This window comes from Leptodactylus fuscus, chromosome 2, assembly GCF_031893055.1.
Source record: "Leptodactylus fuscus isolate aLepFus1 chromosome 2, aLepFus1.hap2, whole genome shotgun sequence".
NCBI lineage: Eukaryota > Metazoa > Chordata > Amphibia > Anura > Leptodactylidae > Leptodactylus > Leptodactylus fuscus.
In genome coordinates, this window is record NC_134266.1 from 187,658,364 (window position 1) to 187,685,037 (window position 26,674).

Here is a 26,674-nt window from a genome sequence, read left to right on the forward strand (position 1 = left end):
TTTGCACTTGAAGAAGGGCGATGTATGCCCGAAACGCGTTTGCTGTTGAACTTTAATAAATTGGTTTTTCTTGACATCTGGTGAAGCGTGGTCCTTCCTTTTGGTCCCTAACTATATTCATTTGTGAGTGCCGGTGAGCGTTTTGTACTCTCCGCGGTGAAACCGGTTTTTTTAACTGAACACGAAGTCGGACATGTAGGACTTTGTATCCGGTTAAAAAAAAAACAGTTTCACCACGGAGAGCACAAAATCTCCCCGGCGCTCACGGCTGGACACTGTCTATCGGGTTTCCGCCTTCTGTCTGCAGAAGACGGAAACACGACAGATGGAAATTAGGCGCAGATGTGAACGAGCCGTTAGCATGATTATGAGATTTTGATTATGCTGTTGAAGTTGGAGGCGTCGCTGGAGAGAATTCTCTGGCAGCATTGGGGACAACACCAGTGCTGTTTGAGTGCTGGGGCCCGCCCCCAGTGCTGCGAGAGAACTCAATTGCATACTGGTAAAAAACGGTATTTCTACCGAACCTGGAGACAACTTGTAAAGGTAAGAGACGAATAGCCTTTCTAAAGGCTATTCCGACGTGTTAACTAGAAAAAAAGATTTCTAATGGTAGAATCCATTAAAGGCCAGAGCCCCACAGGCCGGGAATGCCGCGATTTGCCTGTGGTGGAAACGCCGCGGGAAAAATCGTGGCATTTTACAGTAAGTGCAAAGTGGATGGGATTCATGCAAATCCCATGCCCACTTTGCATTTAAAACCGCAGCTGCGATTTCCAAAACTGGTGCGGTTTTGGAAATCACAGCATGTCAATTATATCTATGGAAACGCCAGCGGCTTTTCCCTAGATATAATTATAACAGAAAGTCCGCGGAGGAAAACTCCGCAAATTTTCTGTTCAAAGCACTACAGGAAGAACCGCGTTCCCACTGTGTTTTTTCCCGCAGTGCTTTAGCGCTGCAGATCGTCCTGTGAGGCCTTAGCCCAAAAGTTAATCAGAGATATATCTACCCCAAAACAGTGCCATTAAATACTACAACTTGTCCCACAAAAAAAAAAACAAGCCCTTATACAGATAAATTGAAGAAAAAAATGTAAAAGAATTAAGGCTTCTTAAGTGAAAGTGAAAGAACGCAAAAAATGGTTTGGTCATTTAGACATAAAACAGGCTAGTAACAAAGGAGTTAATATACTGCAAACACAAGGGAAAACAAGACATATACTCTCTACAAACTTCAAAAATATCAACCTGTTTTTTTTAACATTAGCGTAAATGAAAATCAAGATATTAATTTTATGTCTCATTAGGAAAAGGTGCCTGTGAACATGTTAGATGTTTGATGATAGTTGGAATAAGCAGTATCCTCACAGCTCTGATACCAGCTAATGAACACCCTGTTGTTCGAGCATTTTCATGTAGCCAATCGGTTTTACCTCTGTTCCATCTTCTCCCTAGGAAATTCTCAAAAGCCAGGAAGCTAACATTACTGGATGTAATTTGAGTTACAACTTTGTTATGTGCGTCTAATTCACTGATCTGAAGCGCATTCCCTGCTGGTGTAAGCAGTTACAGTCATGGTGCTAGCTGCATATCATTGGTTGGGGTACTGATGGCATAATTACTCGGTTTTAGAACCACACAGGTAATTAAATTCTCTATTCTATAATCAACAAGCCCTATGTCATTGCAGAACAATGATGATCACATTGGGCATCATTCCAAGACGGAACTGAACTGTGTGTTAGAAAAGAAAATGCATTTTTCTTAAGATGTAGATAAGTTAGAATGACTACAGGTTTATCATACAGATCTGTCTCACCAGTAGGAGTTAAGTAGGAAGCAATACAATAACTATGAAAACCTACTTCTCTACAAGTTCACATGTAGCTAATAGGCTGCAGGCTTCCATAGTCAAATTGTGTGGGGAAATTACACAGAGTTTTACAGTACCAGCAAAGTGGATGAGATTACAAAATCTATGTATTTTTTAACTACTTTAGACTCTCTGTAGACATTGTAGATAAGTCAAGATCACTAATTTGTCCTAATGGAGTTGCATGGACAACAAAAATCTGATGAAAAAAATAGCAAGTATCCATCAGCAGTAGTTGTGACATACATATTTTTTCAACTACAACTGGAAATTATAACTACTCCAAAAAGTGATGAGATTTATTTTCAGGCACACTAAATTGAAATTATAAATTGAGGTGGCATGGCTTTACTGCTGCCAAATTCATTCAATAATTTCATTGTTTTCCCTTTGGTACAGTTCCAGTGCAGTTTTGAGCTGAGCAACTAACCTTTAACTATCTCGTTGCTTGACATACATTACTTATCCAAGGAATAACAGAATTTACCAGTGCTCTTCCTGCACTGCTTTATTAATAATGTATGGGCAGTCCCCGGGTTCATTACTTTTGCAGAAGGTAGCAGGTGAGGCCGGAACTCTAGTTCCTTTTTCCAGTATAGCCATTTCAACACTATGCTACGAAATAGAGCTGTAACTCAAGTCTGTGGGGAGTCTGTGTAGACACAGAGCAGCAGCACTGCAGAGAAGAGGCATGAAAATTTTGGCCTTGCCCGCTGCCCTCTATAAAACTAATGAACCAGGGAAGCAGTTTGTAATTTAGTAGTAAAGATTAAATGGAGACTATCATTGCCGTTTTGCATTATTAAATAAGCCTCTCTTAATGTAGCCATTAGAAAGGCTATTCTAGGCATACCTCTCTTTTTCTGATCCTTTCAGCCATTTTCCAGAAAAAACACTTTTATTCGGATGCTAATTAGTCTTCGGGGAGCACAGGGGGCGTTACCCCTGTGCTCCGAGTACCACTGCGTCATCAATCTGGATGTTTGTTCACCATATCCTTCTTGCTTGAAGATCCCTCCTGCTACTCCTCTTCACTGCTTCCATAAGCAGCTAGTCCAGTGCGTACAGAGTATGCACAAGATTTCATTGCACCGATGGGGCTAGCTGCTCATGGAAGAAATGAAGAGTAATAGCAGGAGGGATCTTCTAACAAGAAGAGGCGGTGAACAAACATCCAGTTTGATGATGCAGTGGTGCTTGGAGCACAGGGATAACGCCTCCTGTGCTCCCTGAAGACTAATTAACATAGAAATAAAAACGTTTTTTCTGGAAAATGGCTGCAAGAATCAGAAAAGGAGAGGAGAATAGCCTTTCTAAAGGCTACATTAAATATAGGCTTATTTAAAAAATGCAAAACGGCAATGATAGTCTTCATTTAACCAGTGCAGGGAATGCACTTGTAAGCTTTATTACTCCCCAGATAATAACTATAGTATTTTAATTAGTCTCTTAAAGTAATACATCCTTACTAAGAATTTTTTTTTTTTTTTTAATGAGGCTTGGCGTTGCAGCCAGTTTTGGACTTTATGACACAGCCCTATTCTTCAAATATGACTCATATGTATCACTTTTTGTAGCGATAACTTTGGAACTTTTTAACTTTTCCAGGTGATTTTAAGAATAATGTTTCAAGACACCTTGTACTTTGTATTTGTTGTAAATTTGGGTTAACATGTTTTGAGTTTATTTATGAAAAAATAGGAAATTTGGTGAAAATTTTGAAAAATATGCAATTTGAAATCATCCTCTTTTCATATAGAGAGTTATTCCACTCAATTTATAAGGCTTATAGTCCAATAGGAATTTTCAAGAGAATTTTCAAAACTGATTTTTTTTAAGGGACTAATTCAGTTCCAAAGGGACTTTGAAAGGTATTTGTATTAGTAACTCCCACAAATCTCCCCATTTTCAAAACTGCACCACCAAAACAATTCAAGACAGTATTTGGGAAGTTTGTTAACCTTTAGCCTCTTCACATGAATTCTGACAAAATAAACGTGAAAAATACACATTTCTGCGTTTGAAGAGCACATAAAGTACCAGAACAATAAAACCCCATTAAATTACCCAATTTAATAAAATACATCCCTCATATAATTTATCAAGGGGTATAATGAGAACTCCCCCCTTCCAAACCTCATAACTTTTTGATTTTTCTGCTCTCAGAGCCATATGAGGTCTTAGTGTTTGTGGGACAAATTTTTCTACATGACGCTACCATTATTTACCCTATATAATTTACTGGGAACCTGGAAAAAATTCAGAATGGGGTGGATTTTTTTTTAAATGTAGATTGTGAGCCCCCCCATAGAGCTCACAATGTACATTTTTTCCCTATCAGTATGTCTTTGAAGTATGGGATGGAAATCCATGCAAACACAGGGAGAACATACAAACTCCTTGAAGATAGTTGTCTCCATTTTTTCTTTTTTTTTTGTTTTGTGTTTTTCTTTTTTCTTGTACTATTACGGTTTGACTTCTCCTTCTGTTTTTGTTTGTTAAAAAATGTATAAAAATCTTTAATAAAAATTACAGTTTAAAAAAACAAACAAAAACAACTCCTTGCAGATAGTTTTTTTTTTGCCCTTGGCAGGATTCAAACCCAGGACTCCAGTGCTACAAGGCTGCAGTGCTAACCACTGAGCCACCATGTGGCCCCAGAATGGGGTGGATTTGAAGAAAAAGTGCATTTGTGCAACTTTCTTATGAGCATCATATTTGCGCCATTCACTATGCAACCAAAATGACATGTCATGTCAACAGAGCCCACAAATAATACACTGAAAGTGCAGTCTGAGAGATAAGAGGAGAATCAGGAGAGCGTGGTGTCTTTGAGGCCGACTGAGCGGAGCATAGTGAGGAGGAGTTGATGGTCAACAGTGTCGAAAGCTGCAGAGAGATCCAGAAGAATAAGAAGAGAGTCACCAAAGTCACCATTGGATTTAGCCTTTCAGGAGATCATTGGAGATTTTTGTGAGGGCCATTTCAGTAGAGTGCACAGTGCAGAAACCAGATTGTAAGGGGTCAAGCAGAGAGATAGCGGATTAAACGAAAATAGACCAAGTGGTCCAAGATATTAGAGATGAAGGGGAGGTTAGAGATGGGTCGATAGTTAGCAGCACAGGACAGGTCAAGGGAGGATTTCATTATTTATCATATTTGACCCCTGTCTGCTCAGACATCCTGAGTGTCAAAATACCATCCACATGACTATACTTGTATCCAGTCCCATTCAGCCCTCCGTACACATGGATGTCTGTCAGTTTCAAGTGTGTTCCAAGTCTATTCCTTGTTGTTCCTGGCACTTGTAGTTCTGCTTCTAGTTTTGACTCCTGACTTCGCCTACAGAATTGGGTACTACAGCTTTCCTGGTGACAACTTTTGGTTTTGTTCTAAATCATGGTATTGTTCCAGTTCTGTTTCCGTGACTTAACTTCAGTCCTGCTTCTGTGACCATGCTCCAGTTCTGTTCCTGTGACTTAACTTTAGTTCTGCACCAGAAGGGCCTAAATCAGTGGTAGCAAACCTTTTAGAGACCAAGTGCCAAAACTGCAACCCAAAACCCATTAATTTATCGCAAAGTGCCAACACGGAAATTTAACCTTAATACTGTGCAGATCCACAATTGCAGACAGTTAAGGACCCACAAGATACAGTTGTGTGAGTGGGGCTTTACAGCACTTTCAATGATATAAACAACTTTGTACTGAAAAATAGAAGTTTGCATTTGATATACTTTTGAACAATGAATGTTCACTATTTAGGTCGCACAGGATCTGTTTCATAGTGACCATGCTAAGTTATTACGGTCTGTAATAATATCACATCTCTGCTAAAAAAACAGATATAAATAGTGAAGGGCTCCCACACAGTCCAATCTGCTCCACGGTGGCCCCCACACAGTCCAATCTGCTCCACTGTGTCCCCAACACAGTCCTATCTGCTCCACGGTGGCCTCCACACAGTTCAATCTACTCCACTGTGGACCCCACACAGTACAATATACTCCACAGTGACCACTACACAGTACAATATACTCCATAGTGGCCCCACACAGTACAATATACACCACAGTGGCCCCCACACAGTACAATACTCCACAGTATAACATGCCCCTGTACTTGCCTGCACTTTCATGAAGAGCAGCAGGACGACCTCCTTTATTCACCGCAAAGCAGGCGCTGATGAATGACATCAGCGTGCCTGCATTGGGGGCAGAGGTTATAATCTTCTGTCAGTGTAAGCTACGGTCCCACGGTTTACACTGACAGTTTTCAGGTGTATGCAACTGAAAAAAAGCTCTGGATCACTCGCGGGGGGATCTGGGACAGGTGTTCTGGATTCCCCGTTATCGAGTAATCCAGGAGCCTAGCTGGGGAAACTTGGCGTTAGTCCAAAGAGAGAGCTCTGAGTACCCCCTCTGGCATGCGTGCCATAGGTTCACCACCACTGGCCTAGATGGTTGTCATTTCAGAGAAACAACCATCCTATTTCTCTCAGTCCAGTAATGTACCCCATCTTAATTACTGTCAACTGGGAAAAATGTCTTTAAGTACATCACAGGGACATGTCTAACAGTCAATGATCTCTCATCAAGAGACTACCACAAAGTACCCTCATACACTAGGGCGTTTCCGCCCTTTGGGTTCGCTTGGTGACCCAAAAGACGGAAACCCTATCCACTTAAAAAATGGTTACACGTGGAAACCCCATGGACTATAATGGGGCCCTCCAGGTTTCCGCCCGGTTTCAGTGACCACAGATAAATTACTTTTTGACATAATCTATAGACCCGCCCTCCAAGAAAAATGAAGAGTTACAGGATTAGTTGTATAAAAAAGTTGAGTAGACGGCAAAGGCAGGTACATTGGTCTTGATAGATTTTAACTACCTGGACATTGACTGGAGTAATGGTTCTACTTCAGTTGCAAAGGGGAGGAAATTCATCAACTTATTGCAGGATAATTTTATGGTCCAGCTTGTAGAAGATCCAACTAGAGGGGATTTTCTACTGGATCTGACCATTTCTGATAATGTGGGACTTAATGGAAATGTATTAGTGAAAACCTTGGTAATGGAGACCATAATTTAATCAGACTCCACTTAAATTGTAAAAAACAAACACATTTTAAAAAGGTAAATTTTCCCAGGTTAGGGGCTTTACTTCAGGATATAGACTGAGGGCAGCTGTTGTCAAATAGTGATACAGAGGTTAAGTGGGAGACATGTAAATCTATGTTGACTAAGTTAAGTGTATAGCAAAATGTATACCCATAGGGCACAAGTATTAAATTGCCCCCCCCCCCCCTCCATGACTTACATCTACGGTTAAAAGAACGATAAACAATAAAAAAAAACAAAAAAAAAACCCCAGGAATTTGAAAATATAAATCTGAAAGGTCAGTCTTTGAGAATTACAAAGCGCATAATAAAATCTGTAAAAGGGAAATAAAATCAGCTAAAATACATAGCAGGTGGCTAAAGAAAGCAAAACTATGCCAAAAAAGTATTTAAATATAAATACAAAACAAAAAAACAATGTCAAAACAGGCAGGTGCTCTAAATAATGATAACAAAAAGTTGATCACCAAGGACCAAAAAAAAGCAGATCAACTAAATGGGTTCTTTAACTCTATATATACAGAAGAACAGGGAGTAGTTGAATGTGTCACCAAAGCTGGTAATACCAATGGTCAAAGTCAAGCTAAACAACTCAAATTATCTTGTGTTGTTAAAGGGTTGGTCCATAATATTTTAATATTGCGAATGGAGGTTGGGTAAGGTGAAAAAACAAAAATATCCCTTAATCATTCCGCACTCTGGGGCTTATCGGGCAGCCCAAATAGCTATTCACTACCTTCAACTCCCTTCTCCGTCCTCTTATTTCACTTATTTAAGCTGATGACTTTACCTCTTATTTTAAAAGCAAAATCAGAGACATCAGAGACAGTCTCTCCCTACAATCCAAGCAACCATTCTACCCAACTGCTCGGTGCTCTTCAATCGTTAACCTGATGAAAAGTTCTCCACCTTAATCTCTAAATCCCACTTTATCTCCTACGTGCTTGATCTGATCCAGTCACATCTCATCCCCAAGCTCACCGAAGTCACTACTGCGGCCCTAACCCATTTTTTCATCCTATCCCTAACCAATGGATCCTTCCCTTTCACCTTCAAACATGCTACCGTAACACCTATACTTAAAAAACTGTCCCTCGACCCATCCTCTCCAGCCGACTATCGCCCCATCTCACTGCTCCTGTATGCCTCAAAACTGCTTGAGCAACACGTCCTCTCTGAACTATCCCACTATCTCTTGTCCAACGTGCTCTTTGACAGACTTCAGACCCCATAACTCCACAGAAACTGCCCTAACCAAAGTCACTAATGACCTTCTAACTACCAAAGCCAAGCATCACTACTCTGTCTTCCTCCTCCTTTGACACACATTTGACCACTCCCTCTTGTTAGAAATGCTCTCATCCCTTGGCATCGAAGACCTGGCCCTTTCTTGGATCTCCTCATACCTCACCAACCGCACATTCAGCTGCTCCCACTCGCACACCACGTCCTCTTTCTGTAGGTCTCCCCAAAGCTCCATCCTAGTTTCCCACCTGTTCTCCATCTATACCCTCGGCCAACTTATAGAATCTCATGGATTTCAACACCATTGTTATGCTGACGACACTCAAATATACCTCTCTGGACCAGACATTACCTTTCTGTAGTCCTTAAACTGTTCTGCTCATTCTACATACCTCTTCCCCCGCTCTTCATTGGCCGCTTCCCTCTGCCAATCCCCTGACTGGCTACCCGTTGCCCAGCTAATAGAGTTCAAGTTATTAACACTGACATACAAAGTCATCCAAAACCTGTCCCGTCCATATATCTTTGATCTAATCTCCCCCTACCTACCCACACATAACTTCCAATTCTCCAAAGACCTCCTACTCCGCTCTTATCTGCTGTTCATACAACTGTATCGAAGATTTCTCTTGTGCATCCCCCATGCTTTGGAACTCCTTACCAAGACACATAAGACTGATTCCTACAATCACAAGCTTCAAGAAGGCCTTGAAGACTCACCTATTCAGGAAGGCCTACAACCTACAATAACACTATCACCACACCACCATCTGAACTGTCTCCCCCTCTCCTTCTGTCTCCATCCCTCTTCCCTCATAAATTATAAGCCTTTGCGGGTAGGGCCCTCTATCCCACTGTGCCAGTTGGTCATTGTTAGTTTTATATATATTGTGTACCATATGTAAACCCTCAAATCTACAGCACCATGGAATATATGTAATATTGTACAGCACCATATAAATATATACAGCATTACTTAAACAATCATAAAAAGTTCCCGTCGCACCACCGAGGCCAATCAGAGGTCTAAGGTAAGGTCATCGGATGTCACTTACGGGTGTCATAGGTGACGTCCTGGTTTTTTTTCCTTAGGCCGCTGATTGGACTCACCGGTCACATGCTGTGTGGACTTGAATCAGAGAGGCTCTGGGGCGTCACCGCAACACCGGTGACAGAGCAGACTGCACCTGCGCGCAGCCATTTTTTTGTGGGGATCGCGTAAGCAGCCACAAAAAAATGGCCACGCGCAGGTGCAGTAGGCCCACAGGCAGAGCCGACTGCGTATGCGCAGTAGATTGAAAGCCAGGCTGGAAGACGACGCGTAGAAACCGGTTCCTGAAGAAGATGGGGGCAGCGCTGGAGAGTTCTCTCACCGCATTGGGGATGCCCCCAGTGCTGTTTAAGTGCTGGGGCCCGCCCTCAGTGCTGCGAGAGAACTCATTTACATAAAGACGGAAAACGGAATATCTACCGAACGGCGGCCCGGAGACTTCTAAAGGTAGGAGAAGAAAAGCCTTTCTTAATGCTATTCCTACGTTAGAAAAAAGGGATTCTAATGATAAGATCCCTTTAATGCGAATCCATGGGCTAACATTAGTCGCAGGGCAACCCAGACATCTTTGGTTACACTTCGGTAGATGCGGCCAAAATCTTCGTGTAGCTCTGGCCTTAACGCTAGAGTCCCACTATTTGGAGAACCTGTAATGTCTGGGTTTCCTATGAGAACCCTAACACAAAACGGGTCATTTAGTGCATTTCATAAACGTAGCAGATAGGATAACTAGTCCTATAACATGTCCTGAGGTGGGGGACAAGAATACAATCATTTGACCCGCAGCCCCGACCCCATAGCAACCAGCCCTATTGTATTGCTTGGCTGCCAAGAAAAAAACGGGGCAGTCACATGACACCCCGGACCCGGAAGTACAGGCGGAGATTACTGGGCAGTCGTCAGCTGCGCGAGCTTTACAGCGTCTTCTATGAGACGTCAGAGCGGGTGACGTGTCTGAGAAGCAGGAAGCGATTGTGTCCGGAGTCTCCGCCGCCGTGTAGTCTCTGCATCCAGGAACTGTGATGGCGAGCTCTGCGCTGCTGGTTCTCCTGCTGGCGGCCTTGTTCAGGCCAGGGGCCGTCTTCTATCTGCCAGGCCTGGCCCCTGTCAGCTTCTGTGAGCCGGGCAAGGAGACTGCGGAGTGTAAGGTGAGCGCTGACAGCAGGGGTCCCTGCACCATAATAACTGGGAACAAGTTCAGGTGGCTCCTTAGTAGTGCTGGCGGGGATGGGGGGAGTTGTAGTACCTCACAATGTCTATGTGTCTCCAGTCATGGCCAGGGATTGTACACAAGTACCAGTTATGGACTCTGCTCTCTCTCTATTAATTGTTTCCATCTAACGCTGGTCTTTGAGAGTCCCAGAAGAATGGAAAAGCAGATCCCTACAAAGGAGGACAAGAGTTGTGCCTGATAGACCCTTGATGGCGAACCTATGGCATGGGTGCCAGAGGTGGCACGCAAAGCCCTCTCTGTGGGCACCCATCTGTGGAACAGATTATATTGTGAAGGGCCACTGTGGAGCAGATTGGACTGAGTAGGGACCCTTCACTATATCACACAGTATCTGTTTTATAGCAGACTTAATAACTTTGCACGATCACTATACAACAGGTCTGTGAGAGTGAACATTAATTGTTCAAAATTCTACCAAATGCAGTACGAAGTTGTTTGTATAATTGAAAGCTCTGTTGAGCCCCATTCACACAACCATTTTTTTTCAGGTCCCTAATTGTTCTCACAGTATGAAGGTTAAATTGCCGTGCAGGCACTTTGTGATAAATTAGTGGATTTTCGGTTGCAGTTTGGGCACTTGGTCTATAAAAGGTTCGCCATCACTGCCATAGACTATAATTGAGTTATTTGAGTGTCTGTTATTTTTACCTGAAATTGTCAGATTAAAAATGTGTTTGTATCACTCTTTTGTCTGGTGATGTGACGCTGCAGAGGTGAGTGTAGCCTAACCAGGCATTAAGGCTAATGTCCATATGGCTTCCCAGACCCAAAACGTAACGCAGAGTGTTATTGGCAGACTGACAGTCATAGGTGCTAATAATAGGGAATGTTTTAATAGTTCCTCTGCTGATTCTGGCCCTGTGTCATGTGATCAGTACCAGCTCCTGGCCCCGAAGTAGTGCAGCAGCCCTGTCCCCTCTATAGGGATGGTTCTATAGAACCACAGCTCTGCACCTATTTCTTAAGTACAGAGTGCACATACTCCTTGTCCACTACAGCAGCTCATCTGTGCAGAATCCAGATGTCAGACTCCCTCTGTGTTCTGAATGGAGAGAGAGGACTAAGTCACTGTCAGACCCCTCTGTTAGTGTCGTACTTCAAATCGAAACATCTGTCATGTTAAAATTCAACATGCTGGCTGAATATGAAATACGTGATAGGTTGTTGGACTATCTCACTAAAATTTGTGTATAGAAAACTATTTATGGAATCCTAATTATCAGAGGAAAAAATCAGTTAACATGTGAATGGAGGCCTAAGATGGGCTATTACATCATACGGGATGATTGCATTGTATTTGCAGAGAAACTTTATGTAGGTTTATTCTCTGTGGCACTTATGTAATACACATTAATATAGTTCCTTTAATAGCCCTTATTCTGTCTACTATGAAGGGATCAAAGTATTATTCACACCCAATCTGTTTCCTTATTGTAATTCATCGTTGTGTGGAGAGGCCTCTCCTGGCTTTTAGGACCTGACAAACCTGTTGCACATTTGTCACACTACTGGTTTGACAGGTGCACAAACTGTTTATTTTAGAATATCATCCCACACCCCCTTATACTAAGGCTAAGTTGACATGGTGGAAGTTTTCCTAGCTGAAAAATTTTGTTTGACCAAAACAGAATTTTTCTTTAATATAGAGGTGACGTACATTGCTGTGATCTTTGAGTCATGGACTGCAGTTAAGCAACCTGTAGTTAGGCTTCCTGTAAATAGTTCTACTGCAGAACTAGTTGCTCTATATTTGTTGTACATTAGATATAGCAATGAATTCTTCCTTCCTGACATTATATTCTCAATAATCTTGTTGAAAAGTTAAAGTCTAATACCACTATGCTGCTTCTGCGTGGAAGAGAGTTAGGGATTGGGGAGACAAGGACTCCTATCATCGTAGATAACTATAATGATAGGAGTCTATCTTCCTGGGTACTTTTCCAGTCGGTAAATCCAACATAGACATTAATTTTATTTTTCTTGCACAAGTCTCAATCATGTGACAAAGAGCTTGCAAAGAGAGAGAGCCTAGAATATGTGAAACGGCTGACTATGTAAGGTTCACTATGTATGGGATATAATAGCCAGAACACTGTAGTTTTACCCTCATGTACATATATGACAGATTGTTCTGAAAAGTCTAGTATTTCTTGGCAGTTCACTATCCTTGTTTATTGATCTGAGGCCTCAGAGGTACTTGGGGATTAAAACATGGATGAATAGTCTTTGTAAGACCAATTTAAAATCTGGAAAAGCAAGCAACAACACTTTTTTTTTTTTTTTAATATAAAGTGAGAGAAGTAAAAAAAAAAATGGATAGGATCAAATAGGGAAAAAACTGGATAGACTTTTATGCTACATTATATTGAAGCTAGGTCTAGACTCTCAGAACCTTGTCATAGTAGGCTGCCAAGATGGATGCCAATCTTCAGTTTTGTCATGCACCAGTCAAGATGCCTCTACTTCTGAGAATTCTAGTGTTTTTCTTCCTTGCGTATGGAATTACATATTTAAAGCAAAGTTTCCATTGTTAGACATTGGAATAAATGCATGGAAATAAGTATACGTGGCGTCTATGTGAAAAGCGAACGTGTCAGAAGGCCTAAGTGGATGAGGTCATAGCCCGTATCCAGATCCTCTTTGCATAAGAGTCAGAAAACAAGAAACACCAGGAGTATATCTTTGTGCCAGGCCCCCCAGGTGTGTACTATATAACCAGGAGACTGGAACCCTTTAGGACAGTTTGATGACTACCCTAGTATAATGTGAACTTTTCTAGTGGGGCCATGGTACCACCTAAACAGATCTCTTAAGAAATGGCTCTAAATTTGGTATATTTTGAGGGCATCTCCAGGTGGACACTGTGTCCAGTGTTCATGTGGTTAATTGGAACCTAAATCTGATTCCCTTTTTAGAAATTATTTTAAAATAAAATCCATGTCTCTTCAGCACCAAAAATTTTCCTTTCGCATAATTCTTGTCTAAATATGCCCTTTTACGGAGAAGAACCACCAGGATTTGTCCAGCTTGACACTAAAGGCATGTTACTTTCTGGGACATAAGCTACATCATTTTTTATGCTAAATTAGGGTGTCAAAGTGTGCCATTATAACACTGCCTGGCAAACCGCACGCAGAGACCCTGCCCACTTGGCTAGTATACCCTAATTTCCCTAAACGCTAAAAGGGCTTCTTCATTTGAGATGGCTGAAGACATTTTTATAATCTAAGCACCAACCTGCTCGGGGTAACAGTACCTATCAGCTGACGTATGTCATTGAGCTTTTCCAGTCTGGTGATCATCTTTAAAAATCTATATGGAAGCCTAGCCCACCCATTTTGGACATGGTTTTGTTGGATTTGACTGCTAAAATGTGGGAACATGCCCTCTTGGTGCTTGCTGTCAGAGTTCAGATTGAGTGACCCTCAGACAAGTCTTGTAATTCTGTCACTCAGATTTTCCTGTATATTTGCTCTCTAATTGTAACTTTTGTATTTCTTGCAGTCTGACATTGAGCTGTTTGTAAACCGACTTGACTCCGTAGAATCTGTGCTACCTTATGAATATGCTGCGTAAGTTTATCAATATCTCTAAATTTAGCACAAATAATTACATAATATTCATGGCTGCATGGTCATAATTTACATGGTTAGGATTTTGGCTGCTTCACAAGTCTTGTCAAAAGCCAGCAAAACAGAGGTCAATCAACTACAGGGGACAGAACTGAAAACTAAAGCACATACCGGTTCTGCCATTCCTTATGTCACACATTGCAGTTTTGTTGTGATATGCAGCTGCTATTGTTTCTGGGTTTTGTTTTGTTTTTTTTTTCAATATAATTTAAAGATTGAAATGAACTGTCAAAAGCTGCACAGTTACACATGAATAGAAATCTGAGCAAGAATCCGGACAGTAAGCAAAATTAAAGAAAGTAACTGCAGTCATCGTTCATGTGACTCAATTGATACCTATGGGGGTGATGTGACCTACAACATAAGTTCAAGCCAAGACTATTTTGTGCGACACCATAGAAATGCATTAAGTTTTTTTGTGATGCCACTTTGTTTTTTTTCATCCATTTTTATTACAGAATTTTTATTAGAACATGAAAAGAAAAACAATGTAATAAACAGAGGCATGTGAGTCTCAAAAAATGCAAAGTAATGTTGTGAGCAAAGAAAATGAATGACATGAGCATGAGGCAACTGATGAAAGTGAGTCGAGGAAGGAAGTAAGACACAGGAACCACAGGGATCTACTGCAAATGTTGCCGAGTAGCCCTAGCCTAAATATTATCTTGGCAGTAAGCCAAGGCTAGATTCACACTACCGCTTGATTTACGTTCTGGGTTTCCATCCCTGAATCCGCTAAAAAAAAAAAAGTGAAAAGCCCTGTAAGAAGGACTTTTCTCTTCATATTTTTCTACCTTTTTTGGTCTGTGGGTGGTGCCGTGGGTAACCACTTTTGTTAAGCGGATTAGGTTTCCGTTCATTGGGTCCCCAAGCAGACCCCAAGAACGGAAACCTGAATGCAGGTGTTAACTAATACGGAGTTGCCCCTAAACCAAGAGAAAAAGGGATTGTCTGGGTTAAAAAAAACTGAAATTCAAATATCATTCTGAGTTAGAGTAATTGTTTTTTAAAAAAATTTCCTAAATCAATTTAGAAGCGTTTTCATAAATTATTCTCTCCTCTTATCAGCCTTCTCCTGCCTGCTAAACTGTTCAGTTCACAGCTCAGGCCCATCTTCACTGAAGGCAGGCTGGAGTTCATAGAAGTCTATGGAGAGGGGAGAGGAGTAGAGTTACAAACTTGGACATACTGAAACTGATAACAGCACAGTACAGATGTAGCAATGTGGTATTATATTTCAAAAGACACCAAAAGCTATTGAAAGAGTTGAGTTAACATATTTTAACACCTTTGCTGCATCTGTACCTATCTCCCCAGCTTTATTCACATATATACTGCTAAAACCTGCAGGATAACTGCTATAAACATGCAGACACTTAATTTTAATCTTAATCTCTCTCATCAGAGAAAATATTTCTATTACCAAATTTTTTATACTTACCTGAACTATTGATTAATTAAAATATTTAAATTGGTAGTTACTATAAGGGTGTTCCTTTCAGGAACCATATCTATTACAGAAGGTACAAGCTTACATTGAGCCTATTTCTCAAGGTCCCACCACATCTATGTATTAAACAGGTAGTTTACTCCTTCAGTGCCTCTCCACATTATATAAATCATTAGGCATCCCCATCTGATTCAAGCAGGCACCTCTAGGTTCATATTTTTTATTTATTTATATCTGTGGTATAACATGCAGTCTCTGACAACAATGTTTTGTGTGTTAGCCACTGTACCTTAAGTAACACTAGCTTTTTTTTTTTATTTTTAAGGTTTGATTTTTGTCAAGTAGAGAAAGAAAAAAGACCTTCTGAAAATCTGGGCCAGGTGTTGTTTGGTGAAAGAATTGAACCATCTCCCTACAAGGTTGGTATATATTAGATCTGAGTACATTTTGTTTTCCTGTCCGTAGTTGTAAGTTACATAGGTGAGTTTTGTTATAAATGCTGCCTCCAGTAGGTAGAAACTAAGGAAAAACAATAGACCCCTCCCACCATCATTTTAGGTTGGGAATGTTAGAAAATTATCATCCTGAGAAAAGGAGAACAGTACGGCCTACCCTCACTGTTGCCTGACATAGAGGGAAAAAAAGCAAACATCTTCTCTGTGTATGACCAGTTGTGGGGTCACCCTGTGCCATCAACCCTGTACTCTCTCAAAGAGTAGAGGTACGCTTGAGGGGTGACCATCTGGAACCTTAGTGATCCTTATTCTTCTGGAGGTAAATCTGCTATTCCTGTCTTTGCCCACCTCCTCCATTTGCTTGTGGTCATCTCAAGTAGCATCATGTCTGCATTACTGCTCTTTTTTCCAATACTTTGGTTCCATGTGCCAAGGGATTTTCAAATAATTGCCTACTTTGCCTGCATTTGTGCTAAAAAAAAAAAAAGTCCCAGTTTGTCCCCATCCCCATACCTTGTGCTCAGCCCCACTTGATTGTGGACTGATATATCAGTCTGTCCATATTGGTATCAGACCTCACCTGAATATCAGTCTATCCTTTAAATGAGCCAGATCTGCTAAATCTCAGCAGCACTCTTTCCCATCCTACTTGGCCTCTCCCTTTTCCAGAGCCCCATTCTGACTGACAGAACAGCAGTCAGACATTTTGCAAGTGAAGCATTAGTACTCTGTGCTACTTAGGTTAATTCAGTGAGATATCTGCTCTTTCTACGCAGAGAAGTTGAGGAGGCAGTCCTCTATGACTGTGCATACAGAGAGAGAGCGGTCAGTCGCTGATCTGCTCTGTATTATACTCTCACTGGCCTCAGAGTGAAATGCAAAATTTCCTGCAGTAATAGTGGGGTTATTAGCGGCAGAAAAATCTGAAAGAATGTTATGTATGAAGTATTCCACAGCCAGAGAACAGTTTGTCCAGCAAGACTGCACATATATAATTTTTTTGATGAAAACTCAGGTATCCTTCAAAAGCTATGATAATATTTTTTTCCAACTCACCCTCTCATCCAGCCAAATGCACGGAAACGCAGGTGGACTTGAACCAGCAGGAATACAATTTTTTCACAAAAAGATGAATCCAGCATAAGGATGGGTTGGATGAATAAAATTTAACTTTTATTAAATCTTCATAAAAAATAGTAACGTGCTTTTAGCAAGATCCAAATTGCATGGCTACGCGTTTCGGAGCTGCATTAAAAGTGATGTGTAAAATGTTAGTAGCATGCCTTGAGGAAGGAGCACGCAATGCAGCTCCGAAACGCGTAGCCATGCAATTTGGATCTTGCTAAAAGCACGTTACTATTTTTTATGAAGATTTAATAAAAGTTAAATTTTATTCATCCAACCCATCCTTATGCTGGATTCATCTTTTTGTGAAAAAATCCTTCAAAAGCTAGTCAGATGAATTATCCTAAGAAAATCTGATAGACCTTGCCTCCCCGTGCTCCTGTCTCTTCGGCTCTTACCTGGTCGATATTATGTCTGAGGCTCTGTGTGCCAAAGCACCCATCTTACTCAAAACGGAGTGAATGCTTTCTGACCACTAACATTTTAGCTGTGTCATTTGGTTCGTACTTGCTCCATTGACTGAATGCTTTCATATGGTCAGCTGTGTCTTGTGATCTCAATCTGACTAATGTTATACTGTGGGGTCTGACCAAGTGGAGGTGAGTAAGAATAATTAACAGCTATACTCACTCCTGGGCGTTGACTGTCTCCTGGTGTTGTTTTCTGGCTCCTGGATGATGTCACGTGCCTCAAGGTTACCACTGTGGTTCAATCACAGGGTCAAAGCATCTTGGTGTCAGTGCACCCCACACCTAATAACTGGCCTCAGTAGTGACCGGGGAAGGGGGGGTGTTTGACTTCATCCATGAGTCAGAAGCCTACGGATAAGCACAAGTGCTGTGAATGTCTTCCAAATTTGCTGACCAACTTTGCCCCTTTAGCAGCCAAAGATATTTTCAAACTATGTCTGTCCATAGATATAAATGATATTAAATGTTTATAATTCCTTTTAAAGCTTTGGGTTGTACTAACTCTTGAGGTTAGTTGATAACTTTATTATTGCTGACTTTCTGACCCCAATCAGGCCTGATTACTGGAGTTTTGATCCCCCGTTCTGATGGAGCAGCAGGGGGGTGGGCACATGGCAGCTATGCACCCATAGAGAATAAATGGAACAGTAGGGTGCATGCTCAGTCTGCTTTTTCTTCAGGATGCAAAAAACCCTGTCATCTGATCAGCAGGAATTCAGCTTTCAGACTCTCATTGATTATGAAGTTAATGCCTAGCCTATCGATAGGGGTTAACATTGCAAGTTGCTACAACCACTTGGAGGCAGAGAAAATCTGTGTAAGGCAGAGGCCACTCAAACTAAGGACAGAAAAACAGTGGTTTTTTTTTTTTTTTTTTTTTTTTGAGCCAAAGCCAGGAGTGGCTTTAAAAGGAATGGGAAATCTAATGTAAGGACTTGTATGTTTCTCTTTTGTTAAATCCAATCATAGTTACATAGTAGATGAGGTTGGATAAAGACATTAGTCCATCAAGTCCAACCTATAACCCTACAATCCCCTACAGTGTTGATCCAGGGGAAGGCAAAAAAAACCCATGAGGCTCATGCCAATTGCCCTATTTCAGGGGAAAAAAATTCCTTCCCGACTCCAAATCTGGCAGTCAGTATAAAAACCCTGGAACAACGTGTCCTTAGAATCTAGAGTCCATAACCCATTATATTTTTCTCTTCAAGAAAGGCATCCAGGCCCACTTTGAACTTGTTCAGTGAATCCGCCATCACCACTTCCTGGGGCAGAGAGTTCCAGAACCTCGCTGTTCTTACTGTGAAGAATCCCCTTCTATGTTTCTAGTGAAAACTTCTCTCCTCCAGACGTAGACGATGTCCACTTCTCACTGGCCTAGGAGTAAAAATATCCTTAGAAAGTTCTTTGTATTGTCCCTTCATGTATTTGTACATTGTTATTAGATCTCCCCATAGACGTCTTTTCTCTAAACTGAATAACCCCAAGTTTGTTAATCTATCGTTGTACTCCAATCCACCCATTCCCCTAATCATTTTAGTTGCCCGTCTTTGAACTTTTTCAAGTTCACTTATGTCTTTCTTGTATATCGGGGCCCAAAATTGTGCACAATATTCTAAGTGTGGCCGTACCAGTGATTTGTATAGAGGCATAACTATGTCCTTGTCATGAGAATCTAGACCTCTTTTGATGCATCCCATAATTTTATTTGCCTTGGCAGCAGCTGCCTGACACTGGTCATTAAAGGTAAGCTTGCTGTCCACCAGAATCCCTAAGTCTTTTTCATTGGCAGTCTTACCCAGTAATTTACTATTTAGTACATAGTCATACATTTTATTACGTCGCCCAAAGTGCATTACCTTACATTTGTCAACATTAAACTTCATTTGACAAGTGTCCGCCCATGCTTCCAGTTTCCTTAGATCCCCTTGTAATCATGGCTTTGGATCATAAAAAAACAAATGAAGAACTTTTGTTTGGCCTTATCCTTAAGGCTAGGTTCACACTAAGGCTCAGTATACGTTCTGTTTTCCGTTCTTTGAATTGGCTTAAGAAATATGGATAGAAAAGTCATGTGAGCAGGATTTTCCCCTCCGCTTTTTTCAGGCGGAAACCCTGTGCACCCTGTTATGGTCTATGGGGGCCACGGGGTAACCGCTTTTTAAGCAGGTTAGCTTTCTATTTTTGGGTCCCCAAGCAGACTTTTTTTAATAGTCTTTGCGGCACAATGTATGAAAAAATGTCCTGATGTGCTGCTCTAGTACTAACCCAACATATTTTGTTCCTTCGTAGTTTAAATTTAAGGAAAACAAAAAATGTGAGGAAGTGTGTTCCAAAACATATACTACTACAGATTCTCAGAGCAAGTCGAAGTTGGAGTTCTTAAAGAAGAGCATGCTTCTGAACTATCAACACCACTGGTGAGTATGTTCTATCTGGTTTTCTGATTTTCTGAAATATAAAAGTTAAAGGTAACTTTCAGTCTAAAATAAAGGGGTTTCCCTTTGTTCCGGCTACTCATTTGTTTGCAGATTCTGCCCACAATGTTTTTAACGGGAGGCAGAAATTTCATATGGTACATGTTAGTTTTACACTGCCATCCACACTATTGAACCCAGCCAGAGTCTGAAGGCCTTCTGTGTATGACAGAGCTAGAAGATATGACCAACGGACTCTGGCTGGCATTCCAATCATCCAGTGATCCTGTTATGGTGGGATGATAGTCTGGCAGAAAGAACCCCTTCCATCTGTCTAGTCGATTTAAAATGTTGTGGTCATCGTGCTAGGAGTGGGTTTCTGTCTGAGTACTGGGGAGTCACAGGGAACTTTCCTGCCAGGGAGCTATGGTGGATTGCCATGCGCTGAGGAAGATGGCGTCAGGACATGGGACTTGTCAGCTCTCTGGACGTATATGTATCCAGGGTATGTGAGTTACTGGTGGGGTCTAGAAGATGGGGTTGTCTTGGAGGAGGGTCCCACCCCTCCTTTAAAGGTGGCTAGTGACAGCAGAAGTAGCTCATTGGGGGGCTGGAGCTCCCATGCTGATTGGCTTTTGAACACCTCTCCTGATCCTTTTAATCTATTATACATACTGTAGCTCTGTAAACTTTTGATCTCTGATAGTCTTGGTAGGAATAAAATGTTTAAAAAATGTAAACAAGTACCAGTATATTATAAAAATGTAATCCATGATTTGATGTTTTCTTTGTTTTTATACATTTTATTATTTCAGGATCGTTGACAACATGCCAGTTACATGGTGTTATGAGGTAGAAGAGAAAAAGAAATTTTGCAATCCTGGATTTCCTATTGGTTGCTATATAACAGAAGATGGGCATCCTAAGGATGCGTGTGTGATAAATGTGAGTATTTTCAATTCAGTGGCACTTCGAGTTTGGCTATCGATATGCTCTGAGATGACCACTGTAAATTTGCACAGGCAGATTAAATGGAGTTTCTGAAATTAGTTATGTCTTATCCTTAGGATAGGTCATCACTGGGGTTGAGCCGATCTTGAGATTTCAAGATCGATTTTAAAATCCGATTTCTGATAATTTTCCAGCCGATCTCGATCGTGAAATTTGCTCGATCGCCGATCGGAATCCGATCTTTTCCAATCCCGATCTTCAACCCTAGTCAATGCTTTTCTATGGGAAAAGTCACTTTTAGGGTTGAGCCGATCTTGAGATAACCTCCGATCTCGATCCCACTGTAAAAGATCGGGTCGGAATTCCGATTGCAATCGTGAAACTTGCTCGATTGCCGATCGGAATCTGATCTTTTCCGATCCCGATCGCTCAACCCTATTCATCACCTCTACTTACAGGGGTTTTCCAGGCAATATTTTTTTTTTTAAAGTCTGTTCGTGCTATTAATGGGTTAAAAGTACACCCATATGCTTTTAGCAGTGTTTTGAGTGATTTCTAGGTGTCTGTGGGAGCTCCTGGTATCTTCTGCATTTGTTTACGGGGTTAGCTTCCTACTATGTAACTTCCTGTGTACCTTCCACACTACCTCCCTGTCACTGCTTTCCGCCACTCTGTTACACGACCCTCCTTGTCTCCCTAGCTAAGCTATCCTACATACTGCTAGCCCTCCCTGTGCCATCGCATCATACTTGCCTAGATTTCTATCTGGGAGACTACTCTTTTCTTCTTCATTATGTGCTGCTGGGAGACTCTGTACACAGCCCGGAAGTACCTGTGTGGCCTGCGCAGTAGAGATGGAGTTGCCATCTCTACTGCACATGTCTTGTAGTCATCTTCAGACTGCACAAGTGCTTCAAATATCGAAAAATGCCCATGACAGGAAAGGGTATCGGGAAAGCAAGTCTTTACTTATAAAACTCAAAATGAGCTTCTGGAAGTTGCAGATTCCTTTTTATATTGTGGACAGGAGCTTCTTGAGGGTTCTGTTCAGTACACAGTAAGCCAGAAAAAAACAATCTGGTATGTGTCTATTGTCACACTCGCTGTAGATCTGCCCTGCCTATTGTTTTGTAAGGAGAATTTGGGGCCGCTTGTTTTGCCCGTGGAATTCGAATTTTAATCTAACTAATGGAGATGAGCAAATAGTATTTGTGGAATTCCTCGCTCCTAGGGGAATGCTTGTAAGCAGCTGAACACCAAGGGGTTAAGCGCAGTGAATATTTGATGCACTTAACCCCTTGGTTTTCGGCAGCTTACATGCATTCTTATGGGAGCGTGGAATTTGACGAATACTATTCTCTCAACACTACTAACTAATAAAAGATATATATATATATATATATATATATATATATATATATATATATATATATATATATATATATATATATATATATTTTTAGTTGAGGGCAATGATTTTTGTATATACCTTGATATTGGTAGTCCTGATATCCATTAGTGTTTCTACTGTGATCTTTGGCCACTGTGCTCATAGTAAAACAATAATAATTTACATATTTTTACATTCATGTAAATTTTATGTTCCTAAACTGTTTTATTCACAGTCAGAATTTCATGAGAGGGATACATACTATATCTTCAACCATGTGGACATAACCATCTATTACCATGTTGTAGAGAATGAAGGGCAAGGATCAAGATTAGTGGCTGCTAAATTAGAACCCAGAAGGTAAGATGTAGTACAGTTTTGATATCTCCTTATACATACTGTTTGTTATAGTGTATTTCTAGTATAATTTTCTGCTATTTTGCTCTCATTGTTTATATATGTTTCCATTAATGTGAAATGAATGATGTTTCCATTAATTTCCTTTTTATAAATTTCCCGTATATTCTATTTTCTACAGCTTCAAGCATACACATGCTGACAAACCCGACTGCTCTGGGCCACCAATGGAAATAAAGAATACACATGTTGGAGAAATCAAAATCCGATACACATATTCTGTTTCATTTCAGGTCAGTATTATGAGCTGTCTGACATGGCTAGTTTTATGAAATAGGGGGAAAAAAATTGAAGCAAAAAAATGGTAAAATATTTAATGTATGGGAGTTGTAGTTTTGCAACAGCTGCAAGGCCACATTGACAGGTGACCCTGCATCTGTATGGGGGTGCATAGAGCATTTTTTTTTTTTTTTTTTTTTTGTGGGGCCAGAAGTACTTTTTAGTTATACCATTTTGGCAAAATGTCTATTGCTTAGATCACTTTTTATTTAAACCAGAGGCAAAACTGTGAAAAAAACCGGGTGGTTTGGCACTTTTGATTTTTACGTTCACCGTACAGGAAAAATATTAGTAGACCGGGCATTTTGGGACACAGGGATACCTAATGTCTATGGGTGTGTTGGTTTCACAGTAATTTTCTACTTTTATATGTATTCTAGGTAAAGGAGGTGATTTAGATTAGTTTTTTTTTTTTTTTATAACTACTTTATTAGCCCCCCTAGGGGGCTTGAACCTGCAATCATTTGATTGCAAGTCCCATAGACAGCAATACAAATGTATGGCCGCATATGGGAGATTCTGTATATTACTGTAGCGGCTGGTCATAGACCAACTGCAATAGTAATATTGCTATGACAGGCCTGGGAGCCTTCATTAGGCTCACAGCTGCCCATAGTAACAAGTCAGCTCTTGCAACCTCGCCACGCAGGAGCCGGCCTGCAACTTTAAAGGTATGGGGCCCAGCAGCGCAGGAGCATGGCGATGGTGCAATTCCACTCCTCCGCCCCCCTTTATAGTCCACATTTGGAATATAAGATGTACCCTCATTTTCCTCACAAATTTGGGAGGGGAAAAAAGTGCGTCTTACAGTCCAAAAAATATGATAGATGTAAACTTCTGCAAGTTGTATTCCTCAACAGTAATTAGAAGCATCCACTGAGGTCTTTCTAAACAGAAATTTCCAGTGTCTTGCTGATGTAGATTTCTGGCATAATTTACACTAGAAAACTGATGTAGAATATTATAAATCTGATGGGGATGATGGCCTCTATAAACACCCTCATAAGTAAACTGTTGTGTTGGGCATAAAACGTAATCATTTTAATTTTTATTTATTTTTATGACACTAACATTTTTATAAATTACTTTTGACTTTGAAATCTAAATAAGACTTTCAAATTGCTCTATAAAGTAAAAAAAAAAAAGCTGCTCATTTGATATCCTGGATTCCAGTGACTCCCTTTGAGTCCATGCTGAAACTCTTCTAGTTGCATTTTATTTTTAGTACTCGTTGTGTGTGTATCTTTGTGTTTTTAAAGTGTGTTGTGTTTTTAATTTTTTATTTTTCCTGCTCTGTTCTTCAGGAACAAAAGGACATCAGATGGGCCTCCAGGTGGGATTACATTTTAGAATCCATGCCCCATACCCACATTCAGTGGTTTAGGTAAGTACACTTGCACGCAGTTTATATGTAAATTTAGGCTAAGGCCCCACATAGCAGGCCACAAAAAAAAAAACATGATTGGAAAAAACGCAGCAGAAACGCATTGCAGGAAACCTCTATGGACTTTCTGCTTCCATTTTACATATAGGGAAACCGCCAGCATTTCCGTAGATGTAACTGACATGCTGTGCTTTCCAAAAAACGCAATGGTTTTGGATTTTGCAGCATTTCTGCTGCATCTATTTTTTTTTCTGCAATGTCTGGATAGGGTTTACTAGAATCCCAATTACTTTGCAGTGACTGTAAAATGGTTTATACCATGTGGGCACCTGTAAGAGGTTGTTGTTTGTGTAGTGTGGTTTTTAAGTCAATTAAAAAAAAATAATTATATGTGTATAATCAGAATAAAGATTGACCTGTTTTACTGCCTCTGGTCCTGTCGAGCCATTGAGACCCTTCAGAATTTGGTAGATAAGGTTACAGATCACCATCTCGCCGCCTCCGGCCAACTACTCCCCAATTGGGCTGCATTTCACCATCTTCCTGTTTTGACACACCTCATGGGTAAAATATGATGCATCAGATCCTACTAATATTATAAATGTAAAAGTTTGTGTGTTTGGATGTTTGAGTGATTGAGGAACAAACATCCAAACACACAAACGGCTGAATGGATTTGCCTGAAATTTGCCACATACACAGATAGGAACCCCAATTAAAACATGAGCTACTTTTTATCTCGGTAAATGACGTCCCTACACGACTGCTATGAAGGAATTTAGGTTCGCACAACACTAAAGGACCTGTGGAGATGTCATCACAGGTTCCTTGAGCCGTTCTCTGATAGGATCAGGCTATGTGGTGCGAGGAGCTACACTCTAATTTGTGTGCGGAGCTATATAGGATAAAGGTGGACAGTGTGAAAGCTGAAGAAAATTGAGTCTCATGGAAGATCAGGAGACTACAGAACATACAGGGTGTGTGTGGCCAAGAGGAGTATATCGGGTGTAGAGTTTCAGTGAGTACGACGGGGAATGTGTTTTTTCCTCCTCTGGTGGGGGAGGGGGAGAACTGTGGCACATTTCAGCAACATCCGTTCAGCTGTTGGTAACACAGAAGCTGCTCAGACACTGTAATCCATATTGCCAGATGTAGCAGAGCTGACACAGCGTGGTAGCAGTTTGTGTGCGTAACACGAGGCCATGTGCTGTTCAGGATCTGCTGGGGGGGGGGGGGGGAACTGTGTCAAAGTTCAGTAGCAGCCGTATCTAACACAGACGCTGCTAGGATACTCGCACAAGACAACCCCTCTGATCTAAATTGCCAGATGTAGCAGAGCTGAGGCAGCGCGGTAGCACAGCTTGCTCTGCTCTCCATAGGGATGTACATACAGCTGCGCCTGCTGCGCATATGCTCAGATGTAGCAGAGCCGAGACGCAGGCGGATCATCGCCAACCGCATTTAGCTAAATATAAGCTGCTCATCGCCAACAACAACCTGCAGACGAAGCAGAAGCTAGTTTTCAATTCTTTTAAAGGAAAAACGTTTCAGTACCATGATGTACTACTTAATATTAAGCAGGGACTGTTCCAGAGCCGTCACCTCATTCTTCATCTATTTATAGACACACTCAGAATGAGACATCTCTAGCTTTATTAAATTATTGCTGTTTGTGTCATTAACATTGTAAATAATTTTAACTCTTTTTAGCAATAGATCTTGAGTATCACAAAATGTATCAATGTAATTGTAACAACTCATACATTACAAAGTGTACAATATTTATACCAAAATTACATGAATTAAAATGCAGTTTGGTATCCAACTCCATCTCTTTAACTGTTCATAAATCTATTTTTGCAAGTGGATGTACCTAGCGCCCCTCTCGATGCAACTGTTCATGTCCAGGGTGACACTATTGTTTTTCAAATGAATTGAATTGTAAGCTGTATAAAGAAAGAAGCTTTAAACAGCTCATACTTGCTGTTGAAAATAGATCAACATATCAGGGTTCCCCCCCCCCCCATGTCTGAATCAAACAGTGTGGAAGTTATAGCACTCTTTGGTTGGGGCCCACGGGGCATAAACGCTGCGATTTGCCCAAGGTGGAAATGCCGTGGGAAAAATCATGGCGTTTTACAGTCAGGGCAAAGTGGATGGGATTCTAGCGAATCCTAT

At 40.9% G+C, this 26,674-nt stretch overlaps 1 protein-coding gene across 1 annotated transcript in view; it reads left to right on the forward strand.

Annotated features, from left to right (window-relative positions):
- The first annotated feature begins 10,174 nt into the window (after positions 1-10,174).
- Positions 10,175-26,674, forward strand: part of TM9SF2 (transmembrane 9 superfamily member 2) — a 29,730-nt gene continuing 13,230 nt past the window's right edge. Inside the window, exons 1-8 of the mRNA XM_075265337.1 lie at positions 10,175-10,440; positions 14,031-14,098; positions 15,934-16,027; positions 19,951-20,078; positions 20,891-21,020; positions 22,652-22,776; positions 22,955-23,066; positions 24,417-24,496. Of these exons, the coding sequence (XP_075121438.1) occupies positions 10,315-10,440; positions 14,031-14,098; positions 15,934-16,027; positions 19,951-20,078; positions 20,891-21,020; positions 22,652-22,776; positions 22,955-23,066; positions 24,417-24,496 (863 nt within the window). The 5' untranslated portion in view covers positions 10,175-10,314. The remainder of the gene's footprint in view (positions 10,441-14,030; positions 14,099-15,933; positions 16,028-19,950; positions 20,079-20,890; positions 21,021-22,651; positions 22,777-22,954; positions 23,067-24,416; positions 24,497-26,674) is intronic.